Source organism: Prenolepis imparis, unplaced genomic scaffold (assembly GCF_030444845.1).
Source record: "Prenolepis imparis isolate NDT839.2.m4 unplaced genomic scaffold, iyPreImpa1.0 SCAF_275, whole genome shotgun sequence".
NCBI classification, from domain to species: domain Eukaryota; kingdom Metazoa; phylum Arthropoda; class Insecta; order Hymenoptera; family Formicidae; genus Prenolepis; species Prenolepis imparis.
In genome coordinates, this window is record NW_028141433.1 from 21506 (window position 1) to 39707 (window position 18202).

The window sequence follows — 18202 nt, forward strand, 5'->3', positions numbered from 1 at the left end:
GCTGATGGGCCAACTACCTACGGCTAGAGTAACCCCAGCACGACCCTTCTATAACTCGGGTCTCGACTACGCCGGTCCTGTGACGTTAAAGATATGGAGAGAGCGGGCGGCACGGACATACAAAGGATATTTAGCCATATTCGTCTGTCTCGCAACGTCAGCTGTGCATATTGAAGTAGTCACAGATTATTCAACGGATGCATTTATTGCTTCTTACAAACGTTTCACCGGTAGAAGAGGCATATGTGCAACATTACAAAGCGACTGTGGTACAAATTTTGTGGGAGCCAACGCTGAGTTGAAACGTCAACATCAACAATCTTCTCATGAGCTTAAGAGCCTTGCCTCACTTCTGGCTAATGACGGTACCGAATGGAAGTTTAACCCTCCATCCGCTCCCCATTTCGGAGGTATATGGGAGGCAGCCGTTAAATCTGTAAAGTTTCATCTGCAAAGAGTACTGGGAGATACCACCGTAACGTATGAGGAGATGACCACTATATCCGTACAGATTGAGGCGGTGCTAAATTCTCGGCCGCTTTGTCCGCTATCCGACGACGCTACAGATTACACCGCCTTAACTCCTGCACACTTCTTGATTGGAGAAGCACTGACTGCTATACCGGAGCCTAACCTGTCTACCGAATCTATCTCCCGACTTACTCGCTGGCAACTACTTCGCCAAAGAGTTGAGCATTTCTGGACGAGATGGTCTTCCGATTGTCTGCAAAGATATCAAGCCATTTCGAAGTGGCATCATCCTGCCAACGAAATCAAAGAAGGTTCACTAGTTTTGATTACTGATGAACGTTATCCGCCGGGGAAATGGCCTCTCGCTAGAGTTATACAAATACATCCAGAACCGGATGGCTTGACAAGAGTCGTCACTTTGAGGACTTCAACTTCAACCTACAAACGTCCGATAGCTAAATTATGTGTTCTACCTACGGATCCCGACTCGACATATTCAACAATTCCCTTGTCGAAGGCGGGCGGAAATGTTTCGAAAATAGTCAATGTTGCCGAAACCGAATATTAATTTCGAAATTATCGATACCGCGGGGAGCGAGAGAAGCTAACAGCGCTCGTTCTTCTTTTTTTTCCTGTTTCCTTGGTTTTATTTTATTTTGCTTTCCGGGAACTTTATGCTCGGCTATGCTGACGGTTGGTTTACTTTTTAAGAGTTGTGTTACGATTAAGTATTTCCTGGGCATCTACCAAATCATCTTACGGATGATATTCCGGGTATAACCCTTGCCGTTGCCAAGTATTGCCGTAAAGTATTGCCATATTCAATTGAGGGCAGCTACAAAATACTTGAGGGTCAGAGCGATCTTCGCTCGACAAGCGTCGTAGTGAAATCCGATTGAGACATTTGAGACGTGCCCAGTTAACCATATAATTTCTGTCTACCATTGGGGCATTTACTTTACCACGAGGGTACGGAAAGGAGAAGGAACATTACACGGCTCTGATCAAGCCTAATCTCCTTCGAGGTAATCGAGTCATAGTTGACTCGTTGACTCTTAAACCATTCTTTATTGTGACTGCCGAAAGGAGACTGAGTCAATATACGACTCTTATTCTATTGTATACCGAGTTCATGCAAAGTCAGTACTTAATACGATACGAATTTTTTAACATATGTGATTACATGATTACCGTATTATATTTGTGGAATTTATGTATAATACAACATTCATTTTATATGTATTATAATTCTGAGTTTTAACTACAAAGTTTATTTCATTCTGAGTTGAGATATCTTTTTATGATTTGCATTGAGTTTTGATTTCAATATATTTTAGCCGAAATAATACTATTTACGAGTATTCCTAGCTATATCTGTATTAGTTTATTTTCAGGTCGTATAACAATCATTCGGAAAATACCATGTTTAATGTTCATTCACATTATCTAAACCTCTTAATATTGTTTATAAAATCTTTGAGAAATATTATTATTGCAATATAAGCATATTTACCTTTTGTGTGTTAACAAATTCCAACAATTATAGTCCTTTTAATTCTATACAATACTAATACTACATGTCAATATAATTAATATAGATGTTTTGAGTTCACAATTTCAATGTATATAAATATATATCAATTCAATGTTATGTAACAAATTAAATGATTTATTACTTTAATACTTTTTCTTTGTGTATTTCTAATCACTTATTAATAGGTCATTCTAATTAAACATTTTCAGACTTATTATTAAATAAGCTCGACACGGAAACCAGATCCGAAACAGTAATGAAACAGAGACAAATGACAATTTTCTGTCCGATTCGGAGCATGAGCGCTGTTGCCACATGGATCGTGATTTTGTTTATAGATAAGAATCGCGACACACTCAATATGCATCTCGTATATTATTTATTATAATGTTGAAAGCAAGAACGAGAAGGAAAAAGAGCAAGCAAAAATTTAAATATTTTGTGTTTATTATTCGTATTATAATATTATTATATTATTCGTAATTATTTTTAATTTTTGCATTAAATTGAAAGAAAATTTATTTTTAGTTTTATTTTTATTTTATAAAATGAAAAAATTATTATTAAAAATTATTATAGGAATTTTTTCATATATTTTTTTTATTTCTTACATACTTATTTATATAACATAAATAAGTATAGATATAATAAATTACGTACAACCCGTGGTGGCATCGCCTAAGTGCAGGCTTCTCACCGTTACGGACTCTGGTCCAAATCCCAGTAAAGTACATATAGCATGATAAAACATGCTTGTTCGCAAAGGATATATGTCCGCACCGCCCGTATAATCAGGATATGTGTTCGCACCTGGGCTGATATGCCCAGGTCACACTTTTGGATTAAAAAAAAAAATTTTGTTTTTTTAAATAGAAAAATTTACAATAATTGACGAATACCATATAACACTATGTTTTACTTCATGCCTTATAAAGTACATTAGGATTACAAACAAATATATAAATATGTATTATTATTTATATCAATAAGATTGTAAAATATATTCAACAGCAAGATTGATTGACTAGTTACAATAATAGTACAGATATAGTATTTATGGAGAAAAAACATTCTTTAAAATTTATACATTTTTTATTTATATATCTTATAAATAAAACAAATCTAACAATTGTACTGTCGATATAAATTGATTATAATATATATTTTTATCTATTATCAATAATATTACCTATAATATATTTTATTATCACAGATATTTTGATGTATTATTATGAAATTATACATTTTTTTTGTAATTCCATTTATTATTGCGTGATAGTGTTTGATTTAATATTATGTATAATACTATTTTCACAATTAGAGTTTATAAAAATTATCACTCTTATGCTATTGTAATTAGTCAAATCTTATATATGTTCTTATTTATAGGGATGTGCCGGATATTCGGTAAATATTCGGTATCCGGCCTATCCAGCTATTTTTTTATAACCGGTAATTATCCGGCTAATCAATCTATTCGACCATTTTCCACAATCTGGTGATTCAAAATAATTAATAAATATAAAATCGTATACATATAATCAAGCTATAACATGGAATAAAAAAATGTTTATAGACAGAAAAAAATTTTAAAGAAAAATGTCACCTTGAATTTTTTAAATAGAACCATCATATTTTTTTTATATATAAATCGATTCCTTACAATATTATATTTTACGAGACATTTTATAATTTATGTAAGAGTATGTCAAAAAGTATAAAATATGTCGTAAACTATTCACTTTTTAGCCATCCTATTCTTATAACTTGTTATGCAGAATATTGTGAGGAATCGATTTATATATATATAAAAAAAAATCGTAATAAACTTTTATCAATACGTTTTATACGGTTATATGTATACAATTTTATATTTATTATTTATATTGAATCACCAGATTGTGGAAAATAGCCGAATAGGTTGATTAGCCGAATAATTACCGGTTAGATAAAAAAGTAGCCGGATACCGGATATTTACCGGATATCCGGCACATCCCTATAAATAAGAACATATATATATGATTTGACTAATTACAATAGCATAAGAGTGATAATTTTTATAAACTCTAATTGTGAAAATAATATATTACATAATACGGGAATCGAAGATGGCCGTTGGAGTAGTGACAGGTGTCGGTCGGTGCTCCGAGTTTAGGTGAGATGTGGTGGAGTTATAGAGAGGGTGAGGAGGAAAATGGGTGTGGAGGAGATGGCTTGGGAGCAATGGAGTGAGTGGCCGCGAAGGAAAGGAAAAGGATGGTACGGCGGAGGTGCACTGGCGGAAGGAAAATTGGAGTGTGGAAACGAAGGAAAGATAGGCACGGGATGAGGAAGGATGACGTGGCGGAAAAGGAGAAGCGTCGGTAAAAGGAGGATAAGGAAGAGAGCGGTAGTATGGAGAAGAGGCGTTGTCAGAGAGGGCGCTGGATGTAGAAAGGAGAGACACGTGCAGGATCGAGGGCGCCATGATAGCGGCAGAGAAAACGGAAACAGGTGGTTGGAACAGTGGCACGTGTGCGTAGCAGTATAGCAGCAGTATAGAAGCAGGATAGAAGTAGAGAAAGGAAAGAGGAAGAGAGAAGGTGGTACAGAACGGTAGCAGTGCTAATACGGAGTTGGTCGAATAGAGTGGTAACGGAATGATGGAGTGGATAAAGGACGGTGTGAGAGAGATGAAGGAGATGAGGAGGATGATGGAGAGGATGTTGAAGTTGATGGAGAAGAACACGGAGAGGGAGAATGTGGAGGAGTAAAGGAGAAGAGGAGTGGAGAAAAGGTTAGAGAGAATGGAGGCGAGTGAGAGGTTATGGAGGATGAGCATGCAAGGGGAGGAGAGTAGGGAAGAGGAAAGGAGAAAAGGGAGGAAGGAGTGCAGAGAGAAAGAGTTGGAGAGAGGAGAGGACAGGAGGTGGAGCGATGTGGTAAAAGGAGAGCGGAGGAAAGAGGAGAAAGGTGAGGAAAGAATGGAAGAAAGAAAAAGAACAGCGGGAAAGGACGGGAGAAGATTCGGAGGAGAGCGGATGGAAGATGGCAGAAATGAGGCAGTGCAACGGAGGGAAGAGGTGGCGGAAGGAGAAGGATGTGTGAGTAAAAGGCAGAGAGGAGGAGATATGCCGGGGAAGGAGGAGAGCGGAAGAAGAGAGAAGAAAGTAAGCGCGGGCGGGAAGAAGAGAGAAGGGAAGAGAGACGAGGTCAAGGAGGTCGAGGAGGAAGGAGGAGAGAGGACATCGGACGAGGGTGAGAGGGAGGTGGTGAGAGGGAGGAAGGTGAAAGGGGAAGGGAAATCGATGAAAGGGAGTGAGGGGGGGAATGAGAGGAGTAAAACAGAAAGGGATAGTAGGGAGGAGGAAAGAGGGAGGGAGAAAAGGAGAGAAGTAAGCGTAGAGAGAGGGGCGGGGGTAATACGGAGGGAAATAGGAGGGACTGGTGGTGGAAGTTGATGGAAGAGGATGAAGTTAGGAGAAAGGATAAGGGGGGGAAAGAGTTAAAGAGGGAAGATGGAGAGAAAAAGGAAGGGGAAGGGGGAGAGAAGAGGGTGGAAAGGAGAATAGGATAGGGAGGAAGTGGGAAGGGGTAGCGTTAGAAAGAAGGAAGAGATTAGAGGGAGGGAGAAGAGAAAGAGAGGAGAGAGAGAGGAAAGAGGAGATAGAGAGGAGAAGAATTAGGGAAAAGAATATAATTTGGAGAGGGATAGAGGGGGAAGATGAGGAAGAAAGAAAATGATGATGGAATGATTGATGGCATGGGCAGTAGGAAAGGAGGTGAAGGTGAGGGAAGTTAGAGAGAGAAACGGGGGAAAGGGGGAAGAAGGTGCTGATAGTGGAATTAGAGGAAGAGAAGGATAGGGAAAAGTTGTTAGAGAGAAAGTGGGATTTTAGGAGAAGGTGGGGAGTCGGCATAGACGAGGATTTGACGATGGAGGAGAGGAGAATAAGATGGAAATTGTTAGAATGGGCGAGAGAGGAAGAAAGGAAAGGGAAGGCGGTAAGGGTATGGAATAGGAAGATAGAAATAGACGGGGAGGAATGGGGGTGGGATAGCGAGGGAGGAGAGTGGGTCATAAGATAAAGGTAGGGAGGTGATAAGGTGAGAGGCGGGGGAGGGGGAGGGTTAGAGCAGGGTAGGAGGGGGGAGGATAAAGAGGAAGGGGAGTGGAGGAAGAGGGGAGAGGGGAAAAGGGTGTGGGAGGTCAGGTTAGATTATTGTGAGGTCTCCAATTGGCCAGGTTAGGGGACTGAGAAAATTGTGTAAAAGGGTGAGGGAGAGAGGAACGGAGGGAGGAGAAAGAGGAAGTGGAGTAGAGGAAGAGGGGAGAGGGGAAAAGGGTGTGGGAGGTCAGGTTAGATTATTGTGAGGTCTCTAATTGGTCAGGTTAGGGGATTGAGAAAATTGTGTAAAAGGGTGAGGGAAAGAGGAATGGAGGAGAGGAGAAGGAGGAAGAAACAGAGGCCCGGGAGACAGGAAGGAAGGAAGGAAGGATGACAGGAGAGGAGAAGAGAGAAGAAGAGGAGTGTGGATGTATGATGTATATTAAGGAAAGAGATTTGTATAAAGAAAGGTAGAAGATAGATGGGTGGATGTGAGGGGTTTGGCGGTCCCCTGAAAACGCCCCGCAATCCCTGAGGGGCAGCGGAATAAATATTCATTCATTCATTCATATATTACATAATACAATAAAATATTTTTGTAGACACTATCACGCAATAATAAATGGAAGTACTAAAAAATGTACAATTTCATAATAATACATCAAAATATCTGTGATAATAAAATATATTATAGGTAATATTATTGATAATAGATAAAAATATATATTATAATCAATTTATATCGATAGTACAATTGTTAGATTTGTTTTATTTATAAGATATATAAATAAAAAATGTATAAATTAGAATGTTTCTTCTCCATAAATACTATATCTGTACTATTATTATAACTAGTCAATCAATCTTGATATATTTTATAATTTTATTGATATAAATAATAATACATATTTGTTTGTAATCCTAATGTACTTTATAAGGCATGAAGTAAAACACATAGTGTTATATGATACAGCGATTGCGCGCAAGAGAGTATAGTAATAACATTGAACCAAAAAAAAGGGAACAATTATTTTTTCGAACTGTTGAAGTAATATATCTGATAATGATGCAGAGTCCGTATTATACAATATTTTGAGATTTGCATTGAAAATTATTCTTGTAAAAACAGAAAGAGCTGTTACACGATGGTTTAAACGATGTCTCTAATTATATATATATATATATATATATATATATATATATTATTTCTCCCCGTGGAGTGCGTCAAAGTACGCAATTTTTTAGAAACGAAACACGTCCTTACTTTTGAAGCAGTGGCGTACGGGGGGGAAGGATAAATTAAAAATCTGACGAATGGTTTTTAAAGTAGAAACTTCAAGCTTGACAGTCAAAAAAAAATCTTTCAAATACGATTATTTTTAGCGGAGTTACGCTTATTTGAATTTATGCGAAATTTTGACTTAAAATACATATGCGTTAATTTTGTTGACGAGTGTATAATGATCTATAGTCTTCGTCGTATCGAATCAACGAAATTTTTCGTAAAGATATAGGTGAAATGTCTCAAAATTTTAATAAAATTTTCCTCACTGCATTTTCGACAATTACTACACAAATATTCTATGGGATTATAATCCGGTGATTGTGGAGAAGTATGCAATTGTCGGGGTACATTATACAACAGCCAATTTTTAGTATTATAAGCTGTATGCTTCGTTGTCTTGTTGAAAAGTGTATTGATCTTCCAGTCAAAAATTTTCCGCACTAGCGATTAGATTATTTTTCAAAAATTTCAATATATGTTTTATACACAGGGAGAATTTTTTATCATGGGACAATATGGTACAGAAAGAATTTTATGAGAAAATAATATTATATTTTATTTTATTTTATCACAATAAAAATAATATCTATCACAATAAAATATAAAATATGTTTGATTAATTTTACTATATGCAGTTTGGTAAATATTATTTATTGTCCCACGATTACCATGATTTTTAGCGTAAATTCTAAGAAAAAATTATCTCAATGTAATTTATTATATCCTCAATAAAATATAATTTTGTACTCTTTCTGGCACTCCAGCGGAAAAACTTGGATTCGAAGATCAATCTTTTTTCAACAAGACAACGATTTGAAGTATACAGTTTATAATACTAAAAATTGGCCGTTGTATAATGTATCCAGAAAATTGCATACTCCAAAATTACCGAATTTCCCACAGAATATTTATGCTGTATTCTCCAAAATGCAGTGAAGAAAAGACAAGCATCGAATCGTGCAGATTTTATTAAAATTTTTAGACAAAATTTCACCTATTGTTACGAAAAATCTCGTTGATTCGATACCACGTAGACTATAGACATATAATAATCGACGCCAAACGATATCCGACAAAATATTAATTTTGTTTTTATTTTAAAAACCAGGATATACGAATACTTGTTGTGCCTTCAAATATCATTATTTTTGGTTTCTTTATTTTGTTTCTTTATTGCTGCATAACATGTTATAATTTATAAGTTTTGTTTTTGAGATATTATAAGAAAGAAAGCGTTTTATATAAACAAGTAATTATTTGTTTATTATTTATTATCACACAGAAATAAACTATTGCTGAAATTTATAGTGTATGAATACTTTTTACACTCACTGTATATATATTACGTATATATTATTATATTATTATATTAGAACGTATTATAATTATATTATCTGCTATTTTTTTATTATTTCATTTTTTGCTTTTTATTGGCTTATAGCAACAATTATGAAGGAAGATGCAAAGAATAAATATCTTTCCCGCATCCGACTTTCCCGGAAAAAAGGATGGATAAGAAGGTATGTAAGATTCCAAAATTTATATATTTTAAATTTATGAATATTTTTAGATTTTTATTTATAAATGTTATATATAATCTCGAAAAAAACAATTTCTGAAAAATAATAACAGTTTTTTGTTTATTTTTATATGTTACTAAAAATTTACTATGTACTTTTTATTAGTAGTTTATTAGTAGTTAGTGCCAGAGGCGATGTAAGTCGTGTGCTGGTTGTAGAAATATTTTATACCAGAAGTAGTTTGCACGTGTGCTCTGGTTATTACAAAAATGCTTAATCCCAGAGGCGATGATCTATTCGTGTGCTGGTTGTAGAAATATTTTATACCAGAAGTAGTTTGCACGTGCACTCTGGTTATTAAAAAAATGTTTTATCCCAGAGGCGATCTATTCGTGTGCTGGTTGTTTAAAAAAGTGTCTTATACCAGAAGTAGTTTGCACGTGTACTCTGGTTATAAATGCTTTATCCTAGAGGCGATCTATTCGTGTGCTGGTTGTTTAAAAAAGTATCTTATACCAGAAGTAGTTTGCACGTGAATTCTGGTTAAAAATGCTTTATCCCAGAGGCGATCTATTCGTGAGCTGGTTATTAAAAAAATAATCCAGAAACAATTTATTCGTGAGCTGGTAAAAAAAATAATCCAGAGGCGATTTATTCGTGAGCTGGTTTAAAAAAATAATTTAGAGGCGATTTATTCGTGAGCTGGTAAAAAATAATTCAGAGGCGATCTATTCGTGTACTGATTATTATTTAAAAAACATCCAGAAGCGATCTATTCGTTACTGAAATATATATATATTTTCTTTTTACATAAATATTTCATTCCACATGCAGTTCGCATGTCTAATTATTAAAAAATAAGAGACATTTATGTCAAAATATTATATATTTTATTTCATAGAATTTTTTTTATCAATTATATAAAGATAAACAAAAGACTGTACCTATTCTTCAAAAATTGTACTATTTTCGAGATTAGCAATATTTTACAAAATACTAATTTATTATTTTTTCTTTCGATTTCTAGGCGACAGTTATTGAAGCTGATCCAAGAGACACATGACTCCAAGAGTAAAGTTATGGGTTCTAACAACGAATCCATCGTTTATCAAAAATCAGTGGAATCACTTCCAGACGCGATGGATTTGTTAAAAGTTAGTAGCCAAACAATGCAATGCCTGGAGTCAACTTCAAATACAGGTATGTATAATCAAAATATAGAACTTTGCGAAGATAACGATGGTTTCGTTATCGAAAAAGGCCGTCTGGATATAAATCGTATCCAGGAAAACTTGTCCGAAGGCCGTCGCATTGTCGATCTTTCTTTTCTGTGGACTGAAATCCACAGAACATTTGATAACCATTCGCGAGGAATAGAGTGCCAATTTAAAGATTGGAAACTCGTAAGCACTAATCCCGATGGGTTATTAACACAGTTAAACTTTAAATGCCAAATGTGCAATTATACAGATGATACATGGACAAAACCGAGAGAGTCGAAAGATGTATTGGACATAAATACAGCCACTGTAGCTGGAACTATTACGACTGGTATCGGTTATTTTCAGCTGCAAGAGCAATGTGCAGCCATGAATATTCCCTGCATGGCTGAGGATAAATACATTAAAAATAGAGAAAACATAGTCCATGATTTCGAGAAAACTGCTATGGAAAGTATGAAAATGGCGGGCGAGACTGAGAAGCAACTCGCTCTCGAAAGAAACGAAATTATTAATGGTATTCCGTACATAACCGTTGTAGCGGATGGTAGTTGGATGAAAAGATCCTATGGTACCGCCTACAATTCACCTTCTGGTGTTGGTGCCATAATTGGTTTCCGCACAGGAAAAATTCTTTTTATTGGCATTCGCAATAAATTTTGCGCGGTCTGTGAAATAGCGGAGCGAAAAGGTATCGAACCTAGAGTTCACCGATGTTACAAGAACTTCGATCGCAATGCAAGCTCCACGAGTATGGAGAGCGATGCCATTGTGGAAGGTTTTAAAAGTAGTCTCGAAATGCATGGACTAATTTACAAAACTGTTGTTGCCGATGGTGACAGTAATGTATATCAATCCATTATAAACAACAGACCATATCACGAACAGATGGTAACGGTGAAAAAAGTAGAATGCACCAATCATCTGCTTCGCAATTTATTTTATGTAAAAAATTAAGGTGTGTAGCACAGACTACGCAGCCAAAAAGAATGCGTGGCTTTGTACAGCTGCGAAATATTGTAAGAAACAGTATTTTAAATATACGACAAGAGGTGATAAAGGCAGCTGATCTACGAAGAGAAGAAAAGCTGCCTCATCATCTCAAGGCTACGGAATTACAAATAGACATATTGAATATTCCTAGCCATGTATATGGTGAGCATAGACGATGCAAAGAACGCGGTCTTATGTGTGTTTAGAAGATCATGATAAAAATTATGTTCCACGTTTGAAATTGCATGGTCTCTATCAAAAAATAGAGAATGCTGTCGCGTATTTGAGCGCCTATTCTGATAGCTTGTTGTTAAATTTAACAAACAATCCTGCAGAATTATTCAATTCAATAATCTGCAAAGAAATAGGCGGTAAACGCATTCATTTTGGTAAACGGGGCTTTTATAATGCTAGAATTGCGGGAGCAGTTGTACAATTTAATATACAAAATGTTATGTCGCAAGTATATGAAAGCATGGGTAAGAGTATTCCTTCCATTATCGAAAATCTGGAAAAGCGACAACAAATAAAAGTTGCAAGAACCAAAGAATCTCGAAAAGAAAGTGGAAGGAAGAAATTCAAACAAGACTCAGGAAGACCGTCATTATGGCCCGCAATCACAAAAACCAGATGTTACACCCGATGTGTTTGAACAACTTCGTCAAAATCATTTAAGAAAATTGTTCGAAAACGGAAATAATTGGAAACAAATTGCGTGACACTATATGCCAAAGAGAATCAGAATTGTGGCACGTATTGAGAAATGAAATGTTGACAGCTAATTTTGGAACTGTATGTCGTATGAGATCAACGACGTCTTGCGCAGCAGTTGTAAAAGTATCTTATTTCCGGCAGCAATTGACACCGCAGCTATGAAATATGGTCGCGATAACGAGGAAATCGCAAAGAAAGAATTAGCTGTGAAAAAAATAAAGTAATAAAAGCATGTGGATTTTTCATTGATAATGAAAATCCATGGTTGGGTGCATCTCCCGATGGGCTTATTGACGAGGATGGTGTGGTAGAAATAAAATGTCCTATGTCAGCAGAGGATTTAAGTGCGGAAGAAGCCATACAAACATTGCCTCACTTGAAAAGCATTATTGATAAAAGAAATCCTGAAAAACTAAATCAAAATCACAGATTCTTTTATCAAGTTCAGGGTCAGTTAAATATAACACAGCGAGATTATTGCATTTTCGCTATATGGACATCAAAAAGCTTATATGTATCATGTAATACGTGTCATGAGAGACAAGACATTTTGGAGAAATCACACACTATTAACACGTTTTTATAACGAATGTATGCTTCCAAAAATCTTGGATAGCCGGCATAATAGACATATGCCAATTAGAGAACCATAATATATTATAGAAGCAAAAGAAGAAGCATGTAAAAAGAAAAATGCTGTAAATGAAACAATGCAAAATGACATAAAAGTGGAAAGTGTTATCGAAGCGAGCCAACGATTATTGTCGAGCACTGCTACCACTATTGCTCCAGAAATGGAGCAAGATGACGATTGCATTATAACTAATTACTCGAATGAAAAACGAGATCTAACTGAGGATGACATGAAAAGACAAAGAAAAATGTTAGATGATGTGATACCTTCTCTCTTATTAGTGAAGAATAATATTTTGCCCATAGATAATAAATTAAATGATGAATCGTTAGATCTATTTTTACGCATTGTAAGGGAGACTTGTTGCTTTGAAACACAAAGTGTGTTATACTTAGAATACCCGCACATAATTGAAGCTAGTCGCACCAATAAAAGCTTACAAATTATTGGTGGAAATTGTACAGATCATTGGCGGTGTATTTATTATGATGGCACTAAACTTCACGTGTACGACAGCCTACCTGGTAGTACGTACGATAAATTGGCTGCTAAAGAGAAAGAATATATTCGCCTTCGTTACCCCAAGATAAATAAATATGATATAATTTTCGAAAAAGTACAAACACAACCGGATTGCACTTCTTGTGGAATTTATACTGCGACTTTCGCTACAACTGTAGCCTTGGAAGGAAACCCCTGTAATGAAAAATATTCCAGTGACGTAAAATGCATGAGACGTCATTTAGTTAAAATTCTAGAATGCAACAAATTATTGCCTTTCCCGAATTAAATATTTTTCATTTCACCATTATGCTTCAAAAAATAAGCAATGATAAGATAAGATGGTAGAAGTTATCTGTATTTGTCATTGTATAGAATATAGTAACATGTAATTGTTACTCTACCTCGCAAATGCAAATTTGTAATAAATAAACCGTTGCGCCGTGATCACGTCATTGGCTCGACCAGATAGCATGGCGCATCGATTTCTTCGGAAATCTTTTGTAGGAAAAATGTATAATATAAATGACATAATTTTTGAATGTAATCAACATACAACATTATACAAATTATATTTTCATCGACGAATATTACATTTTAGAACGCGATATTTCTGATAAAGTAAATCATTACTGTATGATTTGACCGTTACTTTTATTCTTATCCCTTTCTGAATTGCAAGGATTATCAGAAATACTAGAACTAATGTAATATTCACAAAAAATATGATTTGTATAATGTATAATGTTGATTACATTCAACGTTATAAATTATATCATTTATATTGTACATTCTTCCTATAAAAGATTTCCGAAGAAATCGACGCACTACGCTTGAGCGAGTCACGGCGGGGAACGTGCGCACGGCGAATATATATAAAAAAAATAGAATATATCGATTCTGCATAAAATAAAAAAATGTACACTTTCTGAATGAAGTGGAAAATGAAATAACATTACTTCAAAAATTTTTAAAGATAACAATTTGAATCAACAATTTTTTGCAACTATTTTTATAAAAAGATAATCTTCTTAGCTAAATGTATTTTTGAAAATACTATGCATGATAAATATCAAAGATATAATTAGTTGACAACTTTGCTTATCATTTTAGATGAAAATTTTGTTGTTTATAACTTTTGCAGAAAAAGTTTTTCGGACAAATAAAAAATACATATAACAATATTTCCTTATAGATTTTGCGTGAAAAAAGTTCAGATCGATAAAAATATGAGGTCAAAAAGGTCGATTTTTGTCTAATTTGACGTGGAATTGCCCATATAAACTACATAAAAAAGTTATTATTGATTCTCGATCAAATCGATTCCAAAAATAAATCTGTACTGCACAAGTTCTTGCATAATAATATCAAGACCATACGTATATAGTATATATGTTCATATTGTATAATGTATATACTCTCACATATATAATTATCATATATATATATAATGATTGTGATATCCTCAAAAACAAATGCATGTATTGCCGATGCATATTTACGTTGAAATCTATATGGACGTAGCTTCACAATCATTATATATATATATGATAATTATATGTGTGAGAGTATATACATTATCTATATCATTTCTCTCTCAGTGATATAGAAAGAGAGGGAATGCACTCGGGTGACGTTTCCGAACGCAGCCCATGTATGCAATGTATACATGGATTTCTAACCTAAGATGATCGATAATGTGGAATTCAAAATGTTAGTAATTACCATTCGATAATCAGTCGGTAATTACCAATACTTTTAATTCCAAAATAGTGGCGCTGCTTTTTTGTCGGAGTTCGCTCGGGGATCCCCTTAAGGGTCGGCAGGCGACATGGTGGAGACCTCCAGCGGCCGGCCGGAAACTACGGATTCGTTTATTCCATATTTTAGCCAAAATACTGAATGAATCTCATTAAAATCATGATATTTATAATCAGTAGAATTGTCCGCAAGTCGGTAAAGAGCTATTTTTTTGAAAAAAAGATGAAAATAAAATTTACATAAAACTTGGGGAAATGCGCAGCTAGCAGCGGGTAAGGTTGGGTTAGCCACGAGTCCGTATTTCAATAATAATAAATTATTGAGAGCAAAAATGCAAAATTCGGCTCTGTAGCACCTTGCATCATTATATAAAGAATATATTAAAAAAAGTTTCACGAAGCTAACTTATTTGATGAAATATCTGGTATGAACGAATCTCACTAGATCTATAAGGAGCAGGTTATAGGGAAATTTTCGTGGTAACATACTGATAGCTTGACAAGGAGAGAGCATCATTCTGTCTTTATCTCTCTTGTATTTAATATGTGTAAAATCAGTGTAGATACAAAATCAATATATTACGCACAAGGATATGAGAAATATTTTTCGATATTTTATAAAATTTTGTTTTAGACATTTACTTATCGTCGATTAAATTTATAATAGTTTGTGATGAGGTAATACATGAAAATCGAGATAAAGATGCATGCTGTACATCGATTAGCGTAATATTATAATATTACAATAAATTACTTTGTAAAACAATAATATAATATAATAATATCAATATATATATATATATATATATATATATATATAATTATATTGATATTATTATATTATATTATTATAATGTTTTACAAAATAATTTATTTACTTGTAATAATATAACGCTAATCGATGTACACCATTCATCTTTATCTCGATTTTCATGTATTACCTCACAAAACTATTATAAATAAATTTGAAATTCTATAAATATATATACATATATATTAGTAGTGATACTAGGCCGGTTCTAACCCATGGGGCAATGAGGGGGGGTGAGGGGCGAGGGGAACCCAGGGCGCGGGGAATGACGTCACGCGGGGAGGGGGAATGACGTCACGCGGGGAGGGGGAGGCGTCCGCGGGGAGGGGGAAGCGTCCGCGGGGAGGGGGAAGCGTCCGCGATTTTGATACCGGGTCCGCGAGGGGTCCGCGGGGAGGGGGAGGCGTCCGCGAGGTTAGGGTCCGCGAGGGGGCCGCGGGGAGGGGGAAGCGTCTGCGATTTTAGGGTCCGCGAGGGGTCCGCGGGGAGGGGGAGGCGTCCGCGAGGTTATGGTCCGCGAGGGGTCCGCGGGGAGGGGAGCGTCCGCGATTTTATGATCCGGGAGGGGTCCGCGGGGAGGGGAGCGTCCGCGATTTTAGGTGACGGGTCCGCGAGGGGTCCGCGGGGAGGGGGAGGCGTTCGCGAAAGACCGCATGAAGCTTTGTTGGTGAGGGGTCTGCGGGGAGAGAGGAACGCGAAGGAGAGCGCGAGGCGCACGCGAGAGAGATGACGCAAGCGAGGCGTATATGCAAGAGCGAGAGAGATAGTGCGAGATGGTTAGGTAGCGAGATGATGCGGCGATTGAGAACGCGAGGTGTTGCAGCGAGGCGTATATGCAAGAGCGAGAGAGATAGCGCGAGATGACGAGAGGTAGCGAGATGACGCGAAGGAGAGCGCGAGAGCTGATGCAGCGAAGGAGAGCGCGAGGTGCACGCGAGAGAGATATCACAAGAGCGAGAGAGAGATGTTGCGAGACGATGCGGCGATGGAGAGCGCGAGAGCTGATGCAGCGAAGGAGAGCGCGAGAGGCGGACGCGAGAGAGAATTTTTTAAATATTTTTTTTTTTATATTTTTTTAAATTAATATTTTTAGGATGAGGAAGGGGAGAGGACCTATTCTAAAATAAATACATTTTTTTTTAAATATTTAAAATAATTTTTATTATATAACTATGTGTGTGTGTGTATATTTTACAAAATGTTTGTGTGTATGTGTGTGTGTGTGTGTATTTTACAAAATGTTTGTATGTGTGTGTGTGTGAATTTAAAATTTAAAATTTAAAATATAATATATAAAATATAAAATATAAAATATAATATAAAATATAATATAAAATATAATATAAAATATAAAATATAATATAAAATATAATATAATCATAAAATTTATTGCAGCGCGATGGTGGCTGCGAGAAGCGGCGGGGACTGCTGGGCGGGGACTCCTGCATAACAGAAAATGTTATTAAGAATTTATAATTAATAGATAATTTGATTTATATTTAATTTAATTTAATTTAATTTAATTTATAACTTACATGATAATCTCAGCCTTTTGACGTCAGATTTATTGGACGCGTAAATATTAGTCCACCCAATGGAACCTCTTCCAAAAAACGCCAAGATGAAGATTGTGCTTTTTTGGAGAACAATATAGGGGATATGTCATAAAACACGAATACTTGCAAGAACAGGCACCCAATGTTTTCTTTTCATGATCTCGTAAAAACTGATGCAACGATTTTGCATTAGAACTTCGTTGACCAATTTCACGATTTTTTAACAACTTCACTACCGAAGTTACTGGCTCAACTTTATATCTTAATGCCTTTTCACGCTCCATTTCAACGTTTGATATATCATCAACGTTTGATATATCATCAATCACTATCATCTCACCATCATTCACCACATCATCATCATCCACCACATCTTCTCTATCCATTACAACTTCTCTAACCATTTTACATTCAAGACTATCAGAAACTTTATGATGGGACACATATTATAATGTTGCTCCCCTCTTGATTTTAATTCTACATCTCTCTTCATCTCTCTGTTCTAACTGGAGTATCATCTAACTCATCATTTTTTGAAGAGTTTTGCTGATAATGCATGTGCACATCATACTATTCATATACATACTATTCATATACATATAGAACAGGGGCGGGAAAGAAATAATTAAACACACAGTTTAACAGTAAAATAATTTATTTGTTGCAAGCATTATAAACAATTTCATTTATAGCACAAGTTATCAATTCACAATCTATAAGTGATTCGCTATTAAACATATTACTATCACGTATCACCTTTGCGGCATTGCTCACATCGCGGATATTATCACATTGTAAAATATTTACAAATTGTTTAAATTTTTCATTAACACTATGAGTATTCTCACACAGCCAGGAATACATATGATCAATACATTTGTCGAAATCGAATAAATGTAGTAACGTTGATGGTTTCATGTACAAAGAATTATCAGATGAAGTAATTTTTATAATTTTTGAAGTATACATGTTAACCGCTTTGAGTGTCAGATCACTAATCCATAGCGGAGTTTCAGTTAGCTGCTCAATGTCTGCTCGTTTCCGCATTAGAGATTTCCATGTTTCAATGGGTAATATTATTTGATTGCCTCGATTATCACCGAGAGCCAATTCC

General features: G+C 35.6%; 1 protein-coding gene and 1 pseudogene across 1 annotated transcript; both read left to right on the forward strand.

Moving 5' to 3' along the window:
- The first annotated feature begins 4 nt into the window (after nucleotides 1-4).
- Nucleotides 5-1039, forward strand: LOC145948197 (uncharacterized). Its single transcript, XM_083057935.1, has one exon. The coding sequence runs from the start codon at nucleotides 5-7 to the stop codon at nucleotides 1037-1039; it is 1035 nt and encodes a 344-aa protein (XP_082914061.1).
- A 9029-nt stretch (nucleotides 1040-10068) lies between these two features.
- LOC145948198 (uncharacterized) lies at nucleotides 10069-11642 on the forward strand (annotated as a pseudogene).
- The last annotated feature ends 6560 nt before the right edge of the window (nucleotides 11643-18202 follow it).